Raw genomic sequence first — 25172 nt, 5'->3', positions numbered from 1 at the left:
GCACTATATAATGCTGGGACTGATTCTCTGCTCTGTGGGGGTTCACACTTTAGGACACCAATCCCCCTGGGAAGAGATTTCCTGTTTCTATAATCAGTGGAGCCAGCTCTTAAACACACAGGATTTTGCATGCTAAGTTGCTTCAGTCATGTCCGACTCTTTGCGACCCTGTAGACTGTTGCCCGAAAGGCTCCTCTGTCCATGGGATTCTCCAGGCAAGAATACTGGAGTGGGTTGCCATGCCTTCCTCCAGGGGATCTTCCCGACCCAGGGATTGAACCTGTGTCTCTATGTCTCCTGCTTTGGCAGGTGGGTTCTTAACCACTAGCACCACCTGGGAAGCACAAGACTTCAGGTTTTTTATTTTTTGGCCACACTACATAGCATGTGGGATCTTAGTTTCCCTGGGCCTCCTGCTTTGGAAGTGTGGAGTCTTAGTCACTGGACCCCCAGGCAAGTCTTGGACTTTAGGTCTTAAATCATGCACAGATAATCCCCTTGTCAAGCTAATGTCACCTGACAACACAGGTTAACATGCAGACAGAACAGGGAGGAAGCTTGTAACTTCAGGAAATAATTCTTTATTTTATAGAGCATTTAAAGAAAGCTCTTAAGTTCACATAAAAATGAGGTCTGTGATGTAAAATTCTACCCACATTCTTTTTAAGGAAGTGGGCCTATTTTACAAAGTACAGCAGAACCTTTTTTTCAGGAACTTGAAACGTGCCAAGTGTTTCAAGAACAGAACAACTACAGAATTGGCCACAGGACTAAATTTTTCTTCTTGAAAGTCAGCTCTACCCAAACATCTCATTGGCCATGGCCTCTGCCACAGTGAGTTAGTAGAAAGGAAGATAAACGAGATTCTGCCTGCCCTTCATCCAAAGGTTTGAGTGCAAACCGTGTTCTGAACACTCGGCTTCTTGAAAAGCTACTGCCAGACAGCTTCAAGGCCATTCAGTTCCTGATTATAAATGCCAGGGCAACCACCAGGCACTTCTTGGGCATGGATGGGGTGGGCAAGCTCTCAAAGCAGTGTGAATTCTTTTCCACTAACTCATCTGAACCACTTGGTCCCCAGTGGTGACAGAGAACCCAGGGTTCAGATCCAGAGACTCTGGCCTTCTCATGGGGTTTAGACCGGGGTCCCCAACCTCCAGGATCTAACACCTGATGATCTGAGGTGGAGCTGATGTAATAACAATAGACATAAAGTGCACAACAGGCATAATGTGCTCGAATCATCCCCAAACCATCCCCACCCCACTCCTGGTCCGTGGAAAAACTGTCTTCCATGAAACCAGTCCCCGATGCCAAAAACGTCTAGACCAGTGCTATACAACCAGGTAGACAACAGTTTTCCTTCCTAGCTTGTCTCTTAGGTCTGAAACCACAAGCAGCCAGGCCCACACCCTCAGCATCTTCTGAAGCTGTTTTTCCCCCTTTTCAGTACTTACATAGTCTGTATTTCATTTGCCTGCTTGGGGAGATAGAAAAAAAGCAATCTCTTTTCAGGTTTGCTAATAAACATAACTCAGAAAGGATGTGTTATAAAGCCTTCGCTACAAGTTTGATTTTATTAGTGTTTGGTCAGTGAGTCAGCCAAGAGTATAGAGTGAAATCCAGAGAACAAGGACTGGAAAACTAGTAGAAAACAAATTGAGAGTTGCCATCCTAGCCCAACAATAAAATGGCCCCATATTTATTTCTCTATTCATAATTTATACACTACTGGTTTAAACAAAGGATCTGAGGAAGCTAGATAACATAAATGAAACTGTCTCTCTAGAGGTAAGGAGCCTCACTGACTTCTGGCTTTATAACTATTTTTCAATTACAACACAACTATTAAGAGTTTAAGTTCCCACTGGAGTGGTACACAACATTTCATTACTGCTAGAAACCATAGGAATGTTCCAGTGAAGCAGACATCATCATTTAGAGAGGTGGCGTCTAGCCAAAACCCTAGGCTAACATCCAGATGCCTGCAGATCAGCTAAAATCCTTTTAAAGGGCTTAGGTTCTCCAGATACCAGTTTGAAGTCTTTTCTGGGAAATGGGAATTTGTGCTGGAGAGTAGTTAACTACTTCAAAAAACATCCATCAAAATAGGTGAGCCTGTCTCTAACCGCGATGCTGTCCAAGTCCGCCCCCATCCCATACACCAGGCTTGTGACTGTCAGGCAGGTCCTGTGTTTTTAGGTGACAGCTCAGTAGCAACAGACGCTCTTTAACTCACCCCACCCTATTCCTGAGGTCCCTCAGGGATGGGCAGCAAGTCCAATAAACAGGATTTCATCTTTTGTAGCTCCTGGATCTCGTCATTCCAAGGGCCATAATGTACCAACAGGACCTTCTCTGCCTTCTGTATTGTGTTCAGAGCTTCGGGTATTGCACACCTGAATCAAAAGGAGGTAAAGAGGAGTGAACCCATGTATTCAATCAGGCAAACATTAGTGGAGGGCCTACTCACATCCTGTGAAGAGTGCAGAGTAGATAACTTTTGTTTTCAAGAACCCTATAGTCTAGAAGGGCAGATGAGACTCACAATCACACTGAAAGGTAGAGTCTGAAATGAAAGTTACAAAAAAAAGTACAAAGATTCCAAGATACTGAGAGACAGGCAGGTCTCAAAGTGCTCATCCGGCATTTTTGTTGTTGTTCAGTTGCTAAGTCAAGTCTGAGTCTTTGTGACCACATGGTCCTGTATTTACTCAAGGTTTACTCAGGAGTCTTTGTCTCAAGAGTCACCAGGTCCGTCTGTGACCTGATTCTGCAGCTCTTTGCCCTCTCTCTGACCGAATGGGCTGCCTCTATGTCTCGGGTATCAGGCCCACCCACCACACAGTCCCAGGACCGAGTTTCAAACATTTCACCACACCAATGGCAGCTTTATCAAGGCTGGACATATTCCATCTAGAAATACAGACAGTGGGGCCTCCTATTGATCCCAGTTACAAAAGTGGATGAGGCCATCAGCTCATCAACCCCACTGTTCTTACAACTTTTAAAGTTGGGTTTCTCAACCTAGACGATATTGACATTTGGGGGCCGGGTAATTCTTAGCTGGGGGTCGTGGTGATGCCGTCTCATGCACTGTTGGATGTTTAACAGTATCTCTGGCCTCCACCCCGAGTCCTAACAATTAAAAACGTCTTCAGACATTGCCAGACGTCCCCTGGGGAGCAAGAAGACTCATGCTTGATTACAACTGCTTTAAAAAGAATAGGACCAGGAAGAAGGAAGAGGGCCTGGGGCTGAGGGTGCTGAGAATGAGTGCCGAGGGAGGGAGGGAGGAGGGGACTGAGAAGAATGGCTAAGAACTGCTATGACGGTGGGCATGGGGAGGGGGGAGCACTGAGGCAACTTCTCCCAGGGAAACTCCCTTCAGAGCTAAGAGCTTCCCCGTTATCTCCCAGGAGGGAATTCTAAAGCGACAAATGTGTCAGCAGGACAGAAGGAAGGGATCACTCCTAAAGGGGAAATAAAGACATTTCACTTTATTTTCATTCCGGGGCCTCGTGACCTAATTTCCTAGAGAAACTGTTCAGCCCTCATCAGAGCCTCATCTCTCTTCTACAGAGCAGTAGGGCGCTGTGGGAGCAAAAAGGAACACACAGAAGAGCCTCGTATAAAATCAGTATGTGGCCCAGCAAAGTGCTAGCAAACAAGACTTACCCATTGAAGAAGACTTGGGCCAGTTTGAAGAGCTCATGGCCCATCTCCACACTGGATGGCCCGTGGTGGACCTCCACTACTCGGAGACTCTCCTGAAGGTGGGTCGCTGACTTCTCCCAGTCCCCTGCAAAGACAGGAAGATCTGGATCCAGCCGAGAACCACAGTCAGCTGTGGATGAACTTGTTCTGGGAAAGGAAAGCTGAATGGAAGGGAGAGTAGCCTCAGATGAAAGACTGAGAGACCCAACCAGACAAGGCCAAGGTCACGACTGCACACACAAGGCAGGCTGATTCCTCGGAGCGGAAGATGCAGACACAGGCCATTACCTAAGGCAGCATAGGCCTGGGCCAAGGTGTCCTCGATTTCTCCCACCACGCTGTGGTCCGCAGACAGGAAGCTCTCGGCATCACTCTGACACCCCAGCAACAGCTGAATGGCGAGCTCTATCAATTCAAAGGAAAGTGGACTCATTACAGACACAAATCCAGTCTTAGAAATGAGATTCCAGCCCTTAAATCCTCTACGGCTAGGCCTGAATGTGGAAATCCCACTTTGTCTCCCTGGGTTGTGATCAACCCGCAATGCTGGGTCCAATAAAGCTGTTCCCTTATGCTTTCTCTTTCAACAGCACACGGTGCTGGGTGAGGCCTCCCCACACGTGCTCTAGGTTTCCAACTTCAATTTGAAGTGGGATGGCTACATTCCATGCATGGCCGTTACTTCTCTTGACTCAGAAGTCTAAGCAAAAAGGTCAACTTTCATAAAAAGTAACGTAAGTAAATTCACATGACGTCAAGCCCCAAGGCAGAGCTTTCCAGGGTAATGAGGGGTTTTGTAACTCCCTTTCTGGAAAAAGCAGGACACTTAAATCCACTGGGCACACGCCCCACTGCTCTGTAGAAGAGAGATAGGCTCTGATGAGTGTAGAACAGCTTCTCTAGGAAATTAGGTCACAAGGCTCCGGAACTTACATAAGTGACATTGAGCTTCTGGATATGCACAAAAGATTACAGATGTCAGAGATAACCCATTAGTCTTTAACTAACTCTCTGATGCCTAAGAGAACAACAGCTTATATCAGTTGGCTCTTTTTCAAGGACATCATGCAAGCTGAGCTGGTAAGGGTTTGGTCTCACTGGCCTACATAGCCATCTTGTGGCTGGCTGGGGGATAATTAAATTCAACGCTTCAATCTTCACTGAGTATCCTTGAGATCAAGGTGAACTCAGACTGAATAAAAGGGAAGGGGCTGGAGGACCAAAACAGGGAGCCAGTCTCACCTAGTCTGCCGTCTCTGAGACGCTTCTGGGCCGCCCCCACCTGCCGCTGAAGGTCCTGTAGCCGGGAGACCAGGAGGTCTCTGCTAACTGATTCCATACAAGCTGGGCCGCCACAGCTCAGAACATCATCTCCCTGCGGAAGTCAGTGTTCTCTTTATTGACCAGACTCAGCTAGCGACACTGCACGTGCTTACCCCACAGCCTCACTCCAGAACTTCTGACCCTGTGGGGGAAGGAGACTCCTGCCGTAACATACAACGACCAAGGGGGACTGGATCTGGATTTGGTTTGATGGCAGCGACTGTACTGGAAGCAGCAGCTGAGTCTTACTTGAGATTTAGCGACTGCAACCAAATTAAAACTGGTACAGACCACAGTCTCTTTCCACACTGGCATTGTGTTCTGTGTTAGTCGCTCAATCGTGTCTGACTCTGCAACACCATGAACTGTAGTCCACCCGGCTTCTATAGTTCCTCTTACTTCTCTCTGGGGCTAGGACTTGGATGACAGACATATTTCCAGGGGTTATGAAAAAGCCACAAGGAAACCAACATGAAAAGGTTCTGGGTGAGGCCTCCCCACATTTGACGCTGGGCTTCTTGTGACTTCAGCTTTCCAACACAACCAGCTCCATGTTCTACCTACAGGTCCCCTAAGACATTTGGTATTTTTCAGATGCCAGAATCCGTGGCTCCATTTGGTAAGAGCACCCTAACTTCTCCTGAGGGTCCTTCCTCCCCCTTCCTCAGTCAGTGCCTGGGAGCTGAGCGGGGAGCAGGCAGCTCTGATATGGCCCATCCCTCTGGCCCAAATGGCTGGAGGGAAACTCTGTGCCTCTGATTTCCCTCCAGCCACAGGTATTGGGTTGATGAAACACAGTACGATTTTTGCCCAGATCTCTGTTAAGGGTCTGTATGTTTTTATCCTTCTGGACTGGGAGGGTCTGAGGCTGGGGCTAAAGGCAGCCATCTGGCCACCGCAAGGAGGAAGTCTCTCTGAGATTGGGCTAAATAACAGAGAAAATGGAGCTAAGCGGGCAGAAAGAAACACTGGGTCTTGGTGACACTTCTGAGCTCCTGGACTACAGTGTATTTGAAGCACGCTTAACCTGGGGCTTCCTCGTGATTTACTGGAGCAACCCTGACTCAGTTTAGGTGGGATTTTCTGCTCTTTGCAGGAGAGAGCATGAATCCCAACCCTTCCCTGTGGTTCCTGTAGGGGGTGATCAAGGTGTGGGGAAGAGACAGTATGGCTTTCAGCATCTCCAAGTCCCAACAGCATCCTGCTAAAGATTTCAGGCCTTTCAGCTGGATAACTGATGTCCCAGAAAAGCCACGAGAAGAGAAGAAAAGGGAGAAAGAGATTCACCTGCAGGAGCGCTCTGCAACGGTGACAACGAAAGGCTTCCCGACCAGGCCCCGCCGAGGGTCTTTGCCTCTCACGTTCACAAGGTGGACAGTCGCAGTCAAAGAAATACTGAGACCTCAGCTTCTGGCGCCTCTCAGCAACGCCCATCCTGCTCTCGTGCGGTCCTGCAGAAAGACCACGCTTGGCCAACACTGAAACCGAGGGAGCACCAGACACTGCTTAAAAGATTGCAGGGGACTTCCCTGGCGATCCAGTGGATAAGACTCTGAACTGCCACTGCAAGGGACAGCGGGTTGCCTCCCTGGTCAGGGAACTAAGATCCTGCACATCACAGTCAAAAAAAAAAAAAGACTTCAGCTTAGTGGAGGGTCTGTCACATCATGTAACAAATACCTTTTACTCAAACATGGGTGTAACTATAGAAACAGGCTTCAAAGTCATGGGGACAGGAAGAAAAAGAAGCCAAGAAATTGTTCCCAGTCCATTTTCAGAATAGGATGCTTACAGGGATCAAGCAGTGAGATACACAGCAGTGGAGACACAACAGGGCCTAGTGAGGAGCTCTGTACCGCCTCCACCAGCAAACAGACTCTCCCTGGGCAGGTGAAAGGCACCTGCTTTGTGGCTTGCCCATGCGAGTTCACCCCATCCTTTTCTGCTGCAGAAGGGTGGGCAGAGGGGAGGATGGATGGCTCACCGTAGCAGTGGAAGATCTCCTGCCCTCTTCTAATCAGCTGTGATGCCCGAATGGTGGCGATGGTGCCAATGAAGGACACGCTGGTGTTGGGGCTGCAGGAATGGTTCAGGAGGCTGACGACAGGGAAAAGGGCTGTGGCAAGGCGCACCTGCTGGGTGTCGGTAATGAGGTTCTCTTTAGATCCTGAAAGAGCAAGAGGAGAAAGGGGAAAAATGTGTCAGGACATTCATCCTGGCCTCGCCCTCCATTCCTCAGATGATGAGCTGGGTGATCAGGCCTGAAGCCCGGCTGAGTCAGAGCTCCGCAAGCCGGATCTGATATAAATCAGACGGAGCATGACTCAGAGCTAACTCTGGTCCCCAGGAAGCAAAGCAAATGAGCACATGAAAAGTCCACCAGAATCCTGGAACCTAACCACTGTGTCTCAATTCCCCAAAAATAATCCAAAGATTAGAATTTGTAGAAAATAATAAAAAAGGGATTATCAGTAGGGAGCCTTCTAGACAAGACAGTTGCATAATGTTCATGATGACATGGAAATCAGAGCACCTGCTGAAGTTACTTCCTAAAGACTTTTATAGTCCAAGTGCTTTGGTTTAACTGGTCTTTGGGGGGTTAATAGAACAGGTAACCTAATCGCTATCCTAAGCAGGCCTATCATCTTTTTTTTTAATCTATTTTTTAAAAAATCAATATTTCTTATGCTCACCCCTTTATTCTGCTCTTTGTCCCAATCTGATGGGATATCAGTCAGTAGTAGTACTCACTGAAAAAAATCTCTGGATTACTTTTTTTTTTTTTGATACACCTTGCAGCATGTGGAACTTCCCTGAGCAGGGATCAAGCCTGTGCCCCCTGCACTGGAAGTGTGGAGTCTTAACCACTGGACCACCAGGGAAGTCCTGGGCTATGTCTATTCCAGTTCCATATCCCAAACAATCTCTTCTTTGAAACACAATCAGCAATTTAACCACGTGACTGAAAATTAGGAAGGAAGCGGGGCTGGGGGGGGGGGGGCTATTTCTGCACCAAGGCTCAAGCACTTATATTCATATGTGAATTCTTCTATTCTCCTGCGGGCCCACTTGCTCTTATTTTAGCCGTAACTCTAACTGGCATAGCTATTCAACTTCTCAGCCCACAACAGTCCAGAAACAGACAACTAATAAGATGCAGGATTTCTGACAATGGCAAAGGAGCCGGTGACAGATTGGGAGGAGGCAGAACTTATACGAGAATAACAGCCTTGGGGCAAACAGAAGTACTAGCACCACTGAGTTTTACTACAACTGTACATCTGACCTAAGCAGAGGTTCTCAGACTCACACCATACTTGCACGGACTTTTGTGACGGCCATACACATCTTAGGAGAATGCACGGCACACACAACCTTGAGTGTACAGAAAGGTTTAAGCTGTGTTCCGCAACCTTGGTGTAAGCACGAGCAGATCGTATTTCCAACAAAGCTGGTTGAAATATGAAAGATACTGGTACTTGAAAGGGAAATTTCACTTTTCTGGAAAACTGATAAACCATCATTTTAATTGTGATATCACCGTACAAGCCAAGAGTCTCAATCTACCAGTCACCAAATAATGAGGTGTAGGCACATATGAAATAAATAAAGAAAATATAAACCATCAAGTGAAAATGTTCTAGAAAGGAAACCATTAGCTATAGGAATAATACTGTCTCTCTGCAGACAATTCTATTACCTGCTGCCGTGGAGAGCTAGGATTAGAACAAGTAAATAAAATTCACAGGGAATCCAAATGACTCAATTTTAGTCAACAGTTCTACACTGTATTGAAATCTTTCATTAGTGCGTCTCCTAAATGCATAACTGATTTTAGTATCCTTTCCCCTACCCTTGTCCAAGGCCTACCTTCTGGTAAATGTGCTAACGAGCAGTGGAAATGCTAAAAGGTAAGGAGGCCGCGGGAAGGAGCAGCACAGGGCACAAACAGTTTGTAGTCTGAATAATCAGCCTCTGCATAATTAAAAGTTGACTTGCATTGCCAACTACTGATAACTGGCAATCTATATTAGAACAGCTGCTAAAATTTTCCCAGAAAAAAATTATCACAATGCTGTGAGTAATGCCAGCTTCGTGAATTATTTATGGATTATCCTCTAACAGAAGTAGGCCCAGGAACTGGGTGGGGTGAGTATTTTATGTCAGAGTTGAATCTCTCTCTAATTATCTCGACAAAATTAAGTATTGATTTTAAAAGTTATTCAATATTTTGCATTAGTCATCTATTAGCAGAGATCAGAGAAAGTGAGAATGTGTAGGTACCTTAAGCAAATCTGTGACCTTTTGTGCACAGAACAAACAAAAAAACATAAAAAGAGGGACTAATTCTTTATTTTATGGAAAGGGCACCTCACTAATATCCTTAGTACATTTAAAATGAGATTCAAGTCAAAAAAAAACATTCATTTATAATACTTTCGGGATATACCTCTCTTGGCAGATATTTTATGAAACAAGAAATTTCTGTGTAAAGCAAGTCATCAAGGATCCCCATGCAAGGTAGATTCCCAGTGGTTGAAGAGTAAAAGGGTAGTGAACTGACCTGAACCCCTGCAGAACTTCATTAATCCCCTTTACGACCTGAACCCAGACACACCACGAATATGCCAGTTTCACCCAGACAGATCCGCACATACCAAGGTCTGGAGTTTCATTGGTGGCCAGTTCTATTCCTTCAAATAAGTGCCAAAGAGAGGTTCCTGAGGAACTATGATTAAATAGGATTTATGCAAAGATAATAACATACGTTTTTATAGGTTTTTGTCAAAATCTATCCAAGTTAACACTTTAATCCTTCTTCTGAGCTACTAATGAAACAGCTGCTAATGAAATTCAATGAGAACACTAAACTGGGAGGTGTTGGAACCCCAAAGAAATAATAAAAAGGGATGAAATAAGATTAGAAATATTAGCAGACGGAGACAAAATTAGACTGACTTCAAAAATGAAAGTGAACATTGCTGGTGGGCGTGTTAACTGGTACAGCTTTCCTGGAGGGCAATTTTGCAGCATGTATCAAGTGCCTTAAAAAGTGCTCTCATCACGTGAACTATTTTTTAAAGAAGCTAAATTACAAAAGAAATACATGGGAGTCAGAAAAAATTTACAATCTGAAAATCACAGAGAAAGTAACAGTCATTTATAATCCTTTCAAGTCAGCTATAAGGTTTTGGTGCATTATGTAAGTTTTCTTTCTAGCCCTAAATATGGAATTTTTAACATAACTAGCAACATGGTACACATAGTGATTTGTAAGTTACTTCTCTTCACTTAGTATGTCATGGCCATCTCATTATATTCTAACCTGAGATGTATACTATATTTAAAACAACAACAACAACAAAGCAACTCTGGCAATCTGATAGGGAAAAAAAGGGTATCTTGCTTAAATTACTAGAGAGAGGTTAGAAATGATCATCTTTATTACTACTTTGATAAAGTGCTTGCTTATGTATATATAAGATTTAACTAATATACCATAAAATTTACCTATTTTAAGTGTAATTCAACAATTTTAAGGAAATTAAATTGTGCAACCATTACCACAATCCAGTTTTAGAACATTTTCATCACTAAGTATATTTTTAAAAGTTGATTTTAAGAGTTGCACAGTTGCTGTTCTCTCATTTTGTCACTCACATTTTCATTTTTCTTTATGGGTTTTGGGCGGTGGGGAGTGTTAAACCAACAACTATTTCATTTCTTACAATGCTGTGTGCCAAAAACTTTGCTTGAGCTCAGCTGAATATTTTTTCTGCTAGTCTTGCCTGAGATTACCTTTAGGATTACAACCATGTGCATGTGGTCCTTTGAGAGGCTAGCCCAGGCTTGTTCAGAGGCCACACCATCATTTTAAGAACAATTGCAGCTGCAAGGTCTCTTAAGGCTGAGACTCATTAAGTCAGATAACATCACTTCTACTGCATTCCACTGGTGAAACTGAGGTTCAGCAGGGGGAAATAGGCTCCACCTCTTGATGGGAGAAAAAGCAATGTCAAGTTCAAACGGAGTTAAACATATAGGGATGGGACCACAGAAGTTGTGGTCATTTTTGCAAATAGCCTCCCCAGAGGCCTGGAGATTCACCTAGTCCTCTCATTATCCATATTAGAGTACGGACCCACACAGAGGTTGAGTAACCTGCCCAAGTTCACACTGAGAGTTAGTGGTTAAGAGTGACAGAACAGGAACTCTCTGTCCCCCATCCAGTGTCTTCATTCCTTCAAGGACCTCTTTCACCTACCTTCTCTATCTTCTTTTCTGATGATAATGTTTTTGAAATTTGGTATTTAAGTTAAATCTAGCTATCTTCTAATTACCGAAATTTGGTATTATATACTTTAGAAAAGCTTCTCTGACCACCCTAAAATTATGTAAAAATTCACTTATCTTTCTCTAGATATTTTATGGTTTAATTTTTCAATATTTAATTTTTTAATGACTTGAAGAAAGAAAGAATCTAATACTTTTGGGGGGCTATCATATCAGTACCATACTGCTTTTAATTATTGTAGCTCAATGCTGATAGGAAACCTAGCAGTACTAAGTCCCATCAGTACTTTTTACAACAAAAAGGCTATTCCTACCCAGTTATTCAAGAAGAAATTTAGGACAGTGTCAAAGTTTAAGAAAAACCCAATCGTGATTTTGTTGGAAATGGCATTAAACTGATTAGGTCAATGCAGGGAAATCGGCGTTTTTACAGTTTTCAGTCTTTCCTTCTCAGGACATGGCATGTGTCTGCATTTATCCAAGCCTTCTTTTATATCTTTCCAAATTAAAATATCCTTGCATTTCTGAAAGAGATTCTACTTGGTTATATATGAATGTTCCTTTAATAAACTGCTGGATGTGACACAGCAGTGATTTTTTTTTTTCAGGGTTTCTGCATCTTTATTTACAAGTGAGACTGGTCTATAGTTTTTATTCTGGGCTTTGTAAAATGAGTGGGAAAAGGTACTAGGTTGTACCCATGTCCTGGAAGAGTTTATAAGGTATAAAAATGATATAAAAATATCATTATATTTTCAGATATTTTTATAATGTTTAAATTATATAAAAAAGATATAAAAATATCTTTCTGTTCTTGAAAGATCTTTTTAAAAGTATCTTTACTTTTAAAAGTACTTTAAAGTTAAATATGTTCCTTAAAAGTTTTAAAGAACTCACATAGAGAAGAGTGGGTCTAGCTTGTTTTTATGGAAATATTTTGATAACTTTTTCAATTTCTTCCATAATCATTGGACTTTTGAAGCATTCTCCTCCCTCTGGAAAAATTTAGGCAATTTCTATTTTTCTACAAAGTTGTCTACTTAGTATTTTGAAATTCAAAAATAAATTTATATTCTTGGCTACACCCCTTCATTGTTTCTAATTTTGGGGCGTCTTCCCCTGGATTTCTTAATTGGATTTGTCAAACTTCTGTCTCTATCAGGAACCTATAAACTGTATAGTCTTGTGCCAAATCCTGCCTGCTGCCTCTTCTTTGTACATATGTGGCCTAAGATTGGCTTTTACATTTTTAAAAATCACTTATTTATTTTTATTTTTGGCTGCCCTGGATCTTCGTTGCTGTGCATGGGGCTTTCTCCAATTGCAGGGAGAGCAGGGCCCACTCTCTAGCTGCAGTGAGAGGGTTTCTCATTGCGGGCACTTCTCTTGCTGCGGTATGTGGGCTCCAGGGTGAGGGCTTCAGTAGTTGTGGCCCACGGGCTTAGCTGCTCCTCGGCCTGTGGAATCTTCCAGGACCTGAGATTGAACCCATGTCCCCTTCACTGGCAGGTGGATTCTTAACCACTGGACCACCAGGGGAGTTTGGTGTTTACATTTGTAAGCGGTTCAAAAGAAAATTCGCATGAAATGAAAAATCGTAAGGAATTCAAATTTCAGGGTCCATAATAAATTTTTATTGGAGCCCAGCCAGGCACACTTATTTGTATACTATTTATCATTGCTTTCACGCTACAAGTGCGGTTGAATGGCTGCAAAAGAGACCATATGGTCTGCAAAGCCCCAGATATTTACTATCTGGCCCTTTGCAGAAAAAGCTGGCTAAACCTTGGTCTATAGGACACAAGCTTTGATGACTATATTTCTGAATTCCCTATTTTATTATGTTATCTTCGTTTCCATATCCTTATTTTGAATATATTTGATCCGAGTGGCATATTAAAGTTTCTTTTAACCATGAAGTTTTTGCCAGTTTCTCCTTGTATAGTCACTTTTGTTTTACAGACACAATCTCAATGTTCCTGAGAGCTAAGCTTGATGATATATTTCAGAAAAGTATCCTTTACCAAAATAAAATGCCTCTTTGTTTTACTAGATATCTTACCTTGGGTTCTACTGTTTTACATTAATACCCTGATTTGCTTGTGATTTCTGACATGTCCTGCCCAAACACTTCACGTTGTTTCAAGTGTCACCTGGAGAAGGGAATGGCAACCCACTCCAGTATTCTTGCCTGGAGAATCCCATGGACAGAGAAGTCTGGCAGGCTATAGTCCATGGGGTCACAAAGAGTCGGACACAACTGAGCAACTAATACTTTTTGTAAACAGAATATAGTTGGATTTTAATCTTTTTGACCCAACCTAAAAGATTCATTTAATAGAGTTTAGTCCATTTATATTTACTGTTATAGACTCATTTTTATAATTTTCCTATCTTTTGCTTTGTGAACTATTTTTTTGAATGTTTTTCGTTTCCCTAGAATGAAGGGAAAGGTAAACAACCAATTTTAAATTTACTAGAATAATGTTACCACAGTGTGAAAACGTGTTTTTAATTTTAAAAATACAGAACTGTTCAAAGAAAGCTGTAATCACCCATATTTCCACTTTCAGAATTCATCACTGCTAATTAAGATTTTGGTATTTTTACTTCTAGTGTTGTTTTTTCTATGTATATACATTTCAAGCATAAGTAAGAATAAATCATGCATAAAACACTAGAACCTCACAGATGAAGACAGAGTCACCAATCCTTTTCCGATCACTGCAGGTGACCAGTATTATGGTACATATCTATTTTCCTAGTCCTTTTCAGCCACAGAAGATACAAGTGTTCCTGACTATACATATTCTTCTTACCAAAATTCATTCTTAACAACTTATGAAAAATTTTACCCAAAACTTGCTGTGTAAATAAAAAATTGACTGCAATGCAATATCATGCACAGGGAACAAAAACATTTAGGCTACGATTCTCTGACCATAAAGGGGAGGCCAATGAGGGAGGGTGGATGGAAAACATGTTCGTCTCTCTGGCTTTGCCATCCTGCCTCAAGGATTCAGCCTGAGTTAGTGGTCACCTCTATTGTTTTTCCCAGACAACAGTTTCCATAGTTTTGCAAGCTACTGACATTTGTATCTTTTCTCATATGTTCTACTTAGTATTTTAGAGGCAAGACACAATAGAATCAAAAGGTGGTAGCTTTCTGCTGTATAATCTGGAAGCTCCATATACTATTTTTTATATTCAGAAAAACAAAACAAAATGAAAACAGTATTTTTTAAAATGCCAGTGAAAGCACCCAAGGGAAAACACGATTCTGGAGAAACACTCAACAGATATATTTTAGAAGGCAGCGATGGCTCAAAGCAGCAAAAGGCAGAGAAGAAAATGGAGACTGGCATGCAGTGTGATTCTGTTGTATCATGGGATGAGGCCAGTGCTATTTTGGGATGTTTCCTGTGCTTCAGGATGGGAAATTGAGTCCTGCCCCAAAATATGTCCAATGAAATACCTATACACCGTGTAACTTGGCAGCTGAATTAAAATTAGAGATAAAAAATATAAACAAAAGGTTGACAGAATTCTACATTACCTCATGTGAGACAAAAGAGCTAAGCATATATAGTTCAGTGAAGCCACATTTAATATCTGCCTATAAATCCTAGGTGTAGATATGACCTCATTCCTCCCCTCCAGAGAGCTAATTAGGAAATTGAGAAAAGTATCGTGAGCTGATTGAATTGAAACACACTGTTAAAATGGAGATCAAACAACAGAAATGTTGGAAACACCATTTCTTTGCTAATAATAGTATCTGTTGTCAGTACAATCGTATTAGAGGTGGCACTCAGGATGCTGGGCACAGGTACCCTCCCCATCTGCCTTAACAGCCTTATCTCCAGGGTCTAATTCAGGAAAACAGGGCTAGCCTGGTCTGCGTCTAGCAATGGCCCTGAGACCAAAGGCAGCTCAAACATAGATATGGTAATCCATGTTTGATTAGAAATAGTCATACAGCCCACTATAACAGTATTGCATGAAAAGCTGTGCTGGGCCAGATTCCTCTCTTGGAAATTTAAAACAGAAGAATGGAGGGGAAAATATGTCAGGTGAAAAGAGAAGAGACAAGAATAGCTGTGTCACAGGAATAAGTTAAGATTCTGATACTTTAATTACAGACCCTGCTCTGTCTGCAGTCTTGTTTGTCGTGATTGTTTTGTCCAGATTGTTTGAGCTTTCCTTCGCAATAAAAGATTAACAGTGTAGGATTTCCCTGGTGGTCCAGTGGTTAAGGATCTGCCTGCAGATGCAGAAGACATGGGTTTGATCTCTGATCCAAGAAGATTCCACATGCTGCAGGGCAATTAAGCCTGTGTACCACCCCTACTGAGCCCTCGTGCCAAAACTACTGAAGCCTAGGCACCCCAGAGCCCATGCTCTGCAAAAACCACTGTACTGAAAGGCCTCTGCACCACACCTAGAGGAGCCCCTGCTCACCACAACTAGAGAAAGCCCGTGCACAGCAATGAAGACCCAGCACTGCTGCTGCTGCTGCTAAGTTGCCTCAGTCGTGTCCGACTCTGTGCGACCCCATAGACGACAGCCCACCAGGCTCCCCCGTCCCTGGGATTCTCCAGGCAAGAACACTGGAGTGGGTTGCCATTTCCTTCTCCAGTGCATGAAAGTGAAAGTGAAGTCGCTCAGTCGTGTCTGACTCTTAGTGACCCCATGGACTGCAGCCTACCAGGCTCCTCCGTCCACGGGATTTTCCAAGCAAGAGGACTGGAGTGGGTTGCCATTGCCTTCTCCAAGACCCAGCACAACCATAAATAAATAAAATTTGAAATAAATTTAAAACAAAATTTTAACAAAAACAAAGTTAAAACAAAAATTAACAGTGTAACTGTTGGGGGGGATAAGATTTTTAACTTTATTTTTACAAATAAGCACATCAGCTTCACAACTCTGTAAAGTTACGTGAGATTAAACTACCCATTTTACAGATGAGAAAGCTGAGGCAGAGTAGGATCAAAGTAATTTAAAGTCACAGAGCTTCTCGATGGCATAAGCATAAGACAGCTGTGTCTTCCCTTAAATCACTGATTTGACTACTGTTCTCCTTTACAGTTCTTTCTCCCCTGTAAATGTTAGCTCTATCAAGAACAATATTGTAAGGCAGAATAGAGAGGTTTCCTCTTACCTGTGTGCTGGATGGTCGTTATTGCCTGAGCATTACACTGCAGCTGTAACATGTGTCTCAGCATGGCCACTCCCCAAACATTCAGCTCTGCACACAACACAGGAGTCTCTGCAGCTTTCAGCTTAGTTGGTTTCAGATCTGTTGTGAAGGCCTGCAAACCGGCTGCTTCGAGCTGCCTGCACAGTGCAGAAACACTTAGAGCACAGAGGAATTTGTGCTCAGGGCTATGGTTTTCAGTATGGGGTAAAAGGTGGAAGACGGCATTATAATTCCTTTCATATTTCCCATTAATATCACATCCAGGAATTGGGGTCTCAACTGCTTTATCCTTTTTTTCCCCCTCTCCTCTCAGGTCATATTTGAGTATTTGTGCTGGATCCTCGCTTTCAGGTAAGCAGATGCCCTGGTTACTCATCTCACCACAGAGTTTCTTTATGACTTTGCCAACATCCTCAAACCTAGCTAAGAGAGCCGACCTCAGGGCAACATGACAAAACACGCCCAGTGTGAGAAGCAGAGCCCCCAGAGAACACTCCACACCATGGTAGCGATCCCAGGCCTGCTGCATACACTCCTGGCTGCAATACTTGGCATAGCTGCAGCCATCACAGGGAACCGGGGCCAGAGTGCGCCTCAGACATCGGTGGCAGTGAAGGTCCCCATTGGTCACTTGGATGTCCCACTTGCTCTCCAGGCCATGACGTCGCGGTGGCATTTCTCCTGGGTTAAGGACACTCACAAAAGCATCCTCTTTCACCAGAAGCTCTCCTGGGAGGATATCTTTTGTGGCAACCAGACAGCGGCCTTTTAAAGGGTCTCTATGTAAGCTGACAGAGGACGAGGCACTGGGAATTTGTTCATTCTCTTCCCTGAGGGCCACGGCCTCAAAGGTTTTGGTTAGAGCCTCTGGGAAGACTTCTGGGAGATTCTCCTTTTCGTGTACCTTCACTTTCACACGACAGAGGGTTCTCTGCAGAATCTGAAATTGGGAAGCTGAGAGGGTTGGCTTGGCAGCAAAGTTACTTTCAAGATCACTGATGGTCTGGCTTGCCTCCTGTGGTCTCCCCAGGGTCACCAGACACTCTGCCTTACGCAACAGCAGCTTGGGTTGCAATCTTTCTGGATATCCGTGTGTCTGCGCTCTGACGATGTCTTTAAGGCATGTCTAAAAACAGAAAGGAGATTCCCAAATGACCGTCCGTCCCTACTCTAAAATATTCACTTGGAAGTCTTAACAAAAATCCTTCACTCTACAAGTGAGTGAAGGATTATTAAAAATAGAGCAACTACAACCATGTGCTTATTTCTTTAGATCATATTGTACTGTGATCTTTTAGTTTAGTGATTAGAAATACATGGTGAAGGTATTATGTTTAACTGTCATTAACTATTTTTGATTCTAAGGAAAAAAGTTTAACAGATAGAAGGGGCATATTATGGTGATTAAGAGGGCATCTCAGTACAGACTCTGCCTCTTACTAGTTGTATGACCTTGTGCAGTGAATTAGTTTCTCAGTGTTTAAGTTTTCACATCGGAAAAAATGGGAATAATACCTCACAGGATAGAAGTAAAGACGAAAACAAGGTAATATACCTGAAGTGTTAAAAAGGTGCCTGGAAGACAGTATGTGCTTAATATATGGGAATCATTATTGTAAGAAGTAATAATACAGGGAAGATATAAAGGGCTGAACGCTTCACAAGGTCTTCCCATCGCTGTCTTCAGTAGCCCAGGCTTTTCTTGCCGGGGGACTGGAGCTAGATTCTTGCTCTTCTCTTTTGGACCAAAGGGCTTAAGTGTGAACTTGTGATTACTCACACAGTTCTTTCCCCACCCCCGCCACTTTTTTATTTTCGGTTGTGCTGGGTCTTCGTGGCTGCTCGGGTTTTTCTCTAGTTGTGGAGAATAGGGGCTACTCTCTAGTTGCAGTGTGCGGCCTCCTCATTGAGGTGGCTTCTCTTGTTGTGGGGCACGAGCTCTAGGGCTCAGGCTCAATAGTCGTGGAGCACGGACTTAGTTGTTGCTCTGCAGCATGTGGGATCTTCCCTGACCAGGGATCAAACCTGCAACTCCTGAGTTGGCAGACAGATTCTTTACCACTGAGCCACCCGGAAGACCTACAGGGATATTCTTAAACCCACTCATCTATTTATTTAAAAAAATAAATAACCCAAACAAATAAATAGTTTGCAAACACTTAGAACCTAAAGCATTATTAGCAATGGCTGTGTATGTCACAACTGATCTTAACAGCTGAGCACTGCTGACCCACTGGATAGAGTCCACAGCCCTGGGGAACGTGCATGTCTCCTTCCTGCCAACCAACACCACCCTACATAATAACCTGTGACAAGTGAAGTGAACGACGAGAAAGAACAAGTTCGGGAGGATATCCATTTGGTTCCGATTCAACCAGTTGCACAGGGCCCAATTTTAGTGTTCTGAGGTAGAAGCAAGGATGAAGGTCTAGTCCCCCCGGAAACCCCCTGCAGATCCTCTCCAATCACACCAGGCATTCTGATACTCACTTCATACTGACCCAGGTGGAAGAGGGCTGCAGAGCGATTGGCATAACACAGTGATATGTCCGTAGAGTTGGGCCCCGAATGCGATACTCCCTGAAGAACAATGAACCGGTTAAAGGTATATACATGGAAACTAGCATCTTCAGAGTTTTTTTTTTTTTTCAGATAATAGGGGCTCTGCTACAAAAGACTGTATGCAATTGGGAAAGTTACTGGATCTCTTTGTGCTTCATCTGCTTCATTTTTTTTTTTTTTTCATCTGCTTCATTTTTAAGTACCTTAGAGCAGAGCTGAGAAGATTAGGTAAGGAAATAAACATGTGAAGCATTTTGAAGACAGAAGCTTCAGACACAGTGTCGGCCACAAGACAACACTCAAGGTAAATGAAAACTGAGGAGTATAACCTGGCACATGATGAAGTGTGAGGGGAGCAAATAGAAATTCACACAAGAAGAAACACTAATGATATGTGGGAAACAATTCATAGATAGTCAAATACATGAACATGAAAGCAGATAAAGGCTACTTTCTTCTACTACCAAATTGACAAGGAATAATCATAAAGGTGGCATCTCCAATAACTAGAGAAAAGACTGGGATTATTCAATGAAAGTACTGGGACAAGCAGCCACTGAGGAAAAATAAAGTTGGTTCTCAACAGATGATAAAACTTTCATTAGGATAAATTCCCAATGGATCAAAACCTTAATGTAAAAACTGAAACTGTTAAGAGCACTAGAAGAAACTACATGAATGGTCCAAAGTGATGTTAGAGTGAGAAATACCTTTCTAATTATGACGCAAAAACCCGAAGTCATAAAAGGTTAATAAATGTGGCCACATAAACATAAAAAATTTCTTTGGAGCAAAAACCAATAACAATATTAAAAGACAAACACTGAACTGGAAAAAAATATTTGCAACTCCTATTATAGGCAAAGGGCTCACTTCTTTATGAACAGGCCTACAGATCAATAAGATGACAAGCAATAATTTAGTAGGAAAATAAGCAAATGATAGGAACAATTCTCAAGGGAAATATAAACGGCCCTTAAACAAATGAAAAATGCTCAACCTCATTCATAATCAGCAAAATGCAAATTAAAACTCTGCTGAGATGCTATTTTTTACTTATCAGATCGGCAAAGAAAAGTAAAATTGATAGGATACTCTGCTGGCATAGAAATGAGATACACTTTTTCTGCATTGCTAGTGGGAATGTAAACTAGTTGCACGATTACTGAGGCAATTCAGCAATATATATATCTCTTAATACATACGTGCTGAGGCTTTCCAGTTGGTTAGTGGTAAAGAATCCACCTGCTGATGCAGGGGACACAAGAGACACAGGTTTGACCCGTGGGTTGGAGATCCCCTGGAGCAGGAGATGGCAACCCACTCCAGTATTCTTGCCTGGAAAATTCCATGGGCAGAGGAGACTAGTGGGCTACAGTCCAAGGGGCCACAAAGGCTCAGACACGACTGAGCATATACACTATATTTATATATATATATATCTGTATCTCCACTGACCCAGCAATTCCTCTCCTAGGGATTTATCCTAAAGATATAATCTCTTATTCTACACATATATGCAAAATAACATACATGAAAGGCTTCTCATCACAGAATTGTTTGAAGTAACAAAACATAGGAAACAAATATTGATCTAGAAGACACTAACAAATTAACATTACATCCATACAATGGAAGAGAAGTGGAAAAAGTGCAGTGCTTAACAGTAGAATGTTATTTACATAAAAAGAGTGTATGTGTGCAGGGGTGGCAGATTATTTGTATTTATTTATATTTGGTGAGGTACCTCTGGAAAAATACCTTTTAACAGCATCAGTGTTATTAGCTTCTGGGGATGGAAACGAGGTGGCTGGGGAACAGAGGAAGCAGACAGCACTGTATATTCTTGCACCTTTAAAATTCTAACTATGTAAGCACATTTCCTATGCCAGAATAAATAGACAAAATAACGATAATAATACCATAATAATCAGTATTGCTTAGGATATAGAGAAATGAACATCCCATGCTCTGGTGGAAGGGGAGTAACTAGCTTTTTCCTGGAGAAAGATTTAGCATCAAGTGCCAAAGGCCTAAAAAAAAAAAAATCATATTCAATTGACCCAGCAATTGCCCTTCAAGGAATTTATCCTGAGGAAATAATCAGGTGTGTACAAATATTTACATAGAAAGATGTTCCTTGCAGCTTTATGATACCAAACAATCTGCCAACATTAGGAGATGTTAAATCAAGTATAGTTCTCTGTAATGGAACACTAAGCCAGCCGTAAAAAATCATGTTCTAGCGGAAAATTTAATAACATGAGAAAACGGTCACAATAAATTGTTGAGGGGAAAAAAAGCAGGTTACAAAACAGTAAGTACAGCATTATCGCAATTTTGTACAAGAAAAACATATTTTCAGAGGAAAAAGAGGCTGGCTGGATGTAAGCAAAAATGTTAGCAGTGCTTTTCACTGGTTATGGGATTTTTTTCTTACTGTTTATGCTTCTCTATATTTTCCAAGTAAACATATATTACATTTACAATCAGACAAAAACAACAAATATTATTTCAAAAAAGGAAGAAAATAGCAACTCTATGAGAAAACGGCAAAGTACCAAATCACCAAAATACTAGCTTCATGAAATAGGAATGCTCATCTCCCTCTGCATTTAGAGCAAATCTTAATTTTTTGTCTGATTTTACTTTTTTTAGTTTATTTTCCTTGAACAACTTCCCTGTGATCACATTTATGACACGCATGCATGCAGCTGAAGAAAGATTAGCTCTGAAAAAGAACTATTAAGGCATTTATCAGTGATCATTACATCTAGTGGGTTTTAGTTCTTGGCAATCACTAACATGTTACTCAGATAAATACTTTCTTGTAGCATCACAAAGCAGAGCTTTTATCAATTTTAGAAGATACTGTTGTTAGTCTGATAGTTGGAAAACTAATTCGAAACTTTAAGCATAGGTCTGTTTAAGATGCAGAGTAGGGGGTACCCACTTCAAATGCACTGGCTTCCCTGATAGCTCAGTTGGTAAAGAATCTGCCTGCAATGCAAGAGACTCCGGTTCCATTCCAGGGTCGGAAAGATCCGCTGGAAAAGGGATAGGCTACCCACTCCAGTATTCTGGCTGGAGAATTCCATGGACTGTATAGTCCACGGGGTCGTGAAGAGTTGGACACGACAGAGTGACTTTCACTTTCACTTCAACTGCACACTCACTCTTTCAATAGACAAGGTTCACAGACCTGGTTCAAGGGATTGATACATTCTTGCTTTAAACCCATGTTTATCTCTAAAAAATTATGGAAGGAAGTCTCTCAGGAATCTTTTTCCAGTTCCTACTCTGGAAGCCTTCTCATACTGTTCATGAGGTTCTCATGAACAGTAGATCAAAACAAACTGGAAAATTCTTCAAGAGATGGGAATACCAGACCACCTGACCTGCCTCCTGAGAAATCTGTATGCAGGTCAAGAAGCAACAGTTAGAACCGGACATGGAACAACAGACTGACTCCAAACTGGGAAGGGAGTACGTCACCCTGCTTATTAACTTATATGCAGACTACATCATTCGAAATGCCAGGCTGGATGAAGCACAAGCTGGAATCAAGATTGCGGGGAGAAATATCAGTAACCTCAGATACACAGACGACACCACCCTTATGGCTGAAAGCAAAGAACTAAAGAGCCTCTTGCTGAAAGTGAATGAGGAGAGTGAAAAGCTGGCTTAAAACTCAATATTCAGAAAACTAAGATCATGGCATCTGGTCCCATCACTTCACAGCAAATAGATGGGGAAACAATGAAAATAGTGAGAGACTTTATTTTTTTGGCTTCAAAATTACTGCAGATGGTGACTGCAGCTGTGAAATTAAAAGACGATTGCTCCTTGGAAGAAAAGCTATGACCAACCTAGACAGCATATTAAAAATCAGAGACTTTGCCAACAAAGGTCTGTCTAGTTAAAGCTATGGTTTTTCCAGTAGTCATGTATGGATGGGAGAGTTGGACCATAAAGAAAGCTGAGCGCTGAAGAATTGATGCTTTTGAACTGTGGTGTTGGAGAAGACTCTTGAGAGTCCACTGGACTGTGAGGAGATCAAACCAGTCAATCCTAAAGGAAATCAGTCCTGAATATTCACTGGAAGGACTGATGTTGAAGCCGAAACTCCAATACATTGGCCACCTGATGCAAAGAACTGACTCCTTGGAAAAAACCTTGATGCTGGGTAAGATTGAAGGCAGGAGGAGAAGGGGACAATAGAGGATGAGATGGTTGGATGGCATCGCTGACTTGATGGACATGAGTTTGAGCAAGCTCTGGGAGTTGGTGATGGACAGTGAAGCCTGGCGCGCTGCAGTCCATGGGGTCGCAAACAGTCGGACATGACTGAGCGACTGAACTGAACCTTAATCTAAGTCACATTGGCTATAAGCTAACCTGGTGGCTAGCCCCCAAATCCAATTTCTCTCTAAACTGGGACTATCACACACTAACAGCCTCATCAGTAATTCGGACAAAAAAGGCACACAATTCAGTGAGAGCTGACAGACACCAGTGAGGGAGGCCAAGGCATCCAGTAAGGCTTGCTACACTTGTGCCTGAGGGAATATGTGAAGAGAATTTTCTTGATGGAATTTAAGACATATAATACAAACTCTCCTTTGTTTCAGAATATGAACAGAAGCAGACTTGTACCAGTTTTTCAAATCCAATCCAGAATTAATAGACAAAGTTACTAGTGGCTATACCACTTAGCAAAAATGACTCTATTTTTTGAAGAAATATGCACTGTTGAATTGTTGAGACGGCTCCTCCTGCTCAGCTGCGGGGTGGGTCTTACCTTAGAGTACAGCACAGTGGCTCCCATATAATCCTTCTCCTGAAATTTTTTGTTTCCTTTTTCTCTGTAGAAAAGGGAAGCGTCGGGGTCCTTTCCAACAAGGTAACCTCCAGAAAGCCTTTTTAAAAACATCTCATCCTCAGGTCTTCACGAAGAAAGAAAAATCAACAATGACAAAAAAAAAAAAAAAAAAAAGCACAGATTTGTTATTTCAAGGAAAATGAACCATTGTACCTGAAACAGGAGCGAGTGCCTATAAAATACTGGGACGCAAGAGGTTGGATGTGTTTTGTAATGTGACTGGGGAAAAACATCTTTGGTCTCAGAGACAAAGGGACTAGAATTTCTATTTAGAGGCCAGAATACAATTTATTTATTTTGGGGCCGTGCTGGGTCTTCACTGCGGCGCATGGGCTCTATAGCACGTGGGCTCAGTAAGCCCACACCATGTGGGATCTTTTAGTTCCCCCAGCAGGGACTGAACCTGAGTCCCCTACACTGGAAGACAGATTCTTAACCACTGGACTTCCAGGGAAGTCCCGTACACTTTTTATTCTCTATCTCATAATTACTGGCCAATAAACCATTCCTTGGATTAATGCGTTATACAGAAGTTTCGGTGTGGAGAATGACATAATAGACAAGAGTCTGTACTAAGACGTAGCCTCCACCTAAACTTTATTGAAAATACCTAAGTCAACAGCTGACAGAGGGGAGACAGGGAGGAAGGGAGAGAGTGAGAAGAGGGAGGGGGAGAGAAGACTGAAGAAGAGGAAGAGAGGAGATGAATCATAAAGTCAGTGTAGTGAACTGTTAGCATCTGGAGAATCTGAAAGAAGGGTGTTGCACAGCAGTTCTTTACCTTACTTTTGCAAGTAAATCTGAAATTGTTTCAGTCTGCAAAGTGTTTAAAAGTAAGTATATAAATTCTCTTAATATAGAAATATACAAACATACACCTTTCTTCCAATAAAGAAAAATAGTATAGAATAACCTAGCCTATACTCTGACTATACAGTGCAATGAAACAAAATATGAACAAAATAGGAACTAAAAAGCCTCTTAAGCAACTCTTGGGTTAAAGGGGAAATCAAAGTCAAAACTGCAGAATGTTCAGAAAACTATTTTTCAAATTTTTGTTTACAAAGATCTACCAGAAGAAATACCTTTCACGTTGTGATTCAGTGTGATGCATCTGTGCATATATGGAAATTTCACAAAACATTATCTTTCATTTAATGTCAAATATGGTTTTATTAATATTTAAACACA

At 42.2% G+C, this 25172-nt stretch overlaps 1 protein-coding gene across 3 annotated transcripts in view; it reads right to left on the bottom strand.

The window, feature by feature from the left end:
* Positions 1 to 565: 565 nt before the first annotated feature.
* The window catches only part of SMYD4 (SET and MYND domain containing 4), a 41269-nt gene continuing 16662 nt past the window's right edge, over positions 566 to 25172 (bottom strand). For 2 of the 3 annotated variants that reach the window (XM_043478299.1, XM_043478300.1), the window contains exons 3-11: positions 23901 to 24045; positions 19028 to 19117; positions 16499 to 17663; positions 7025 to 7207; positions 6328 to 6491; positions 4960 to 5092; positions 4006 to 4122; positions 3679 to 3802; positions 566 to 2399 (exon numbers count right to left, since the gene is read on the bottom strand). In XM_043478299.1, coding sequence (XP_043334234.1) covers positions 2246 to 2399; positions 3679 to 3802; positions 4006 to 4122; positions 4960 to 5092; positions 6328 to 6491; positions 7025 to 7207; positions 16499 to 17663; positions 19028 to 19117; positions 23901 to 24045 — 2275 coding nt within the window. In that variant the 3' untranslated portion in view covers positions 566 to 2245. Of the gene's footprint in view, positions 2400 to 3678; positions 3803 to 4005; positions 4123 to 4959; positions 5093 to 6327; positions 6492 to 7024; positions 7208 to 16498; positions 17664 to 19027; positions 19118 to 23900; positions 24046 to 25172 lie in introns of those variants that run through there. The other variant, XM_043478304.1, reaches the window with a different exon arrangement.

Source organism: Cervus canadensis, chromosome 1, assembly GCF_019320065.1.
Source record: "Cervus canadensis isolate Bull #8, Minnesota chromosome 1, ASM1932006v1, whole genome shotgun sequence".
Classification (NCBI taxonomy): Eukaryota; Metazoa; Chordata; class Mammalia; order Artiodactyla; family Cervidae; genus Cervus; species Cervus canadensis.
The sequence above is the reverse complement of the archived record's forward strand: the minus strand, read 5'-3'. Positions and strand labels throughout refer to the sequence as shown.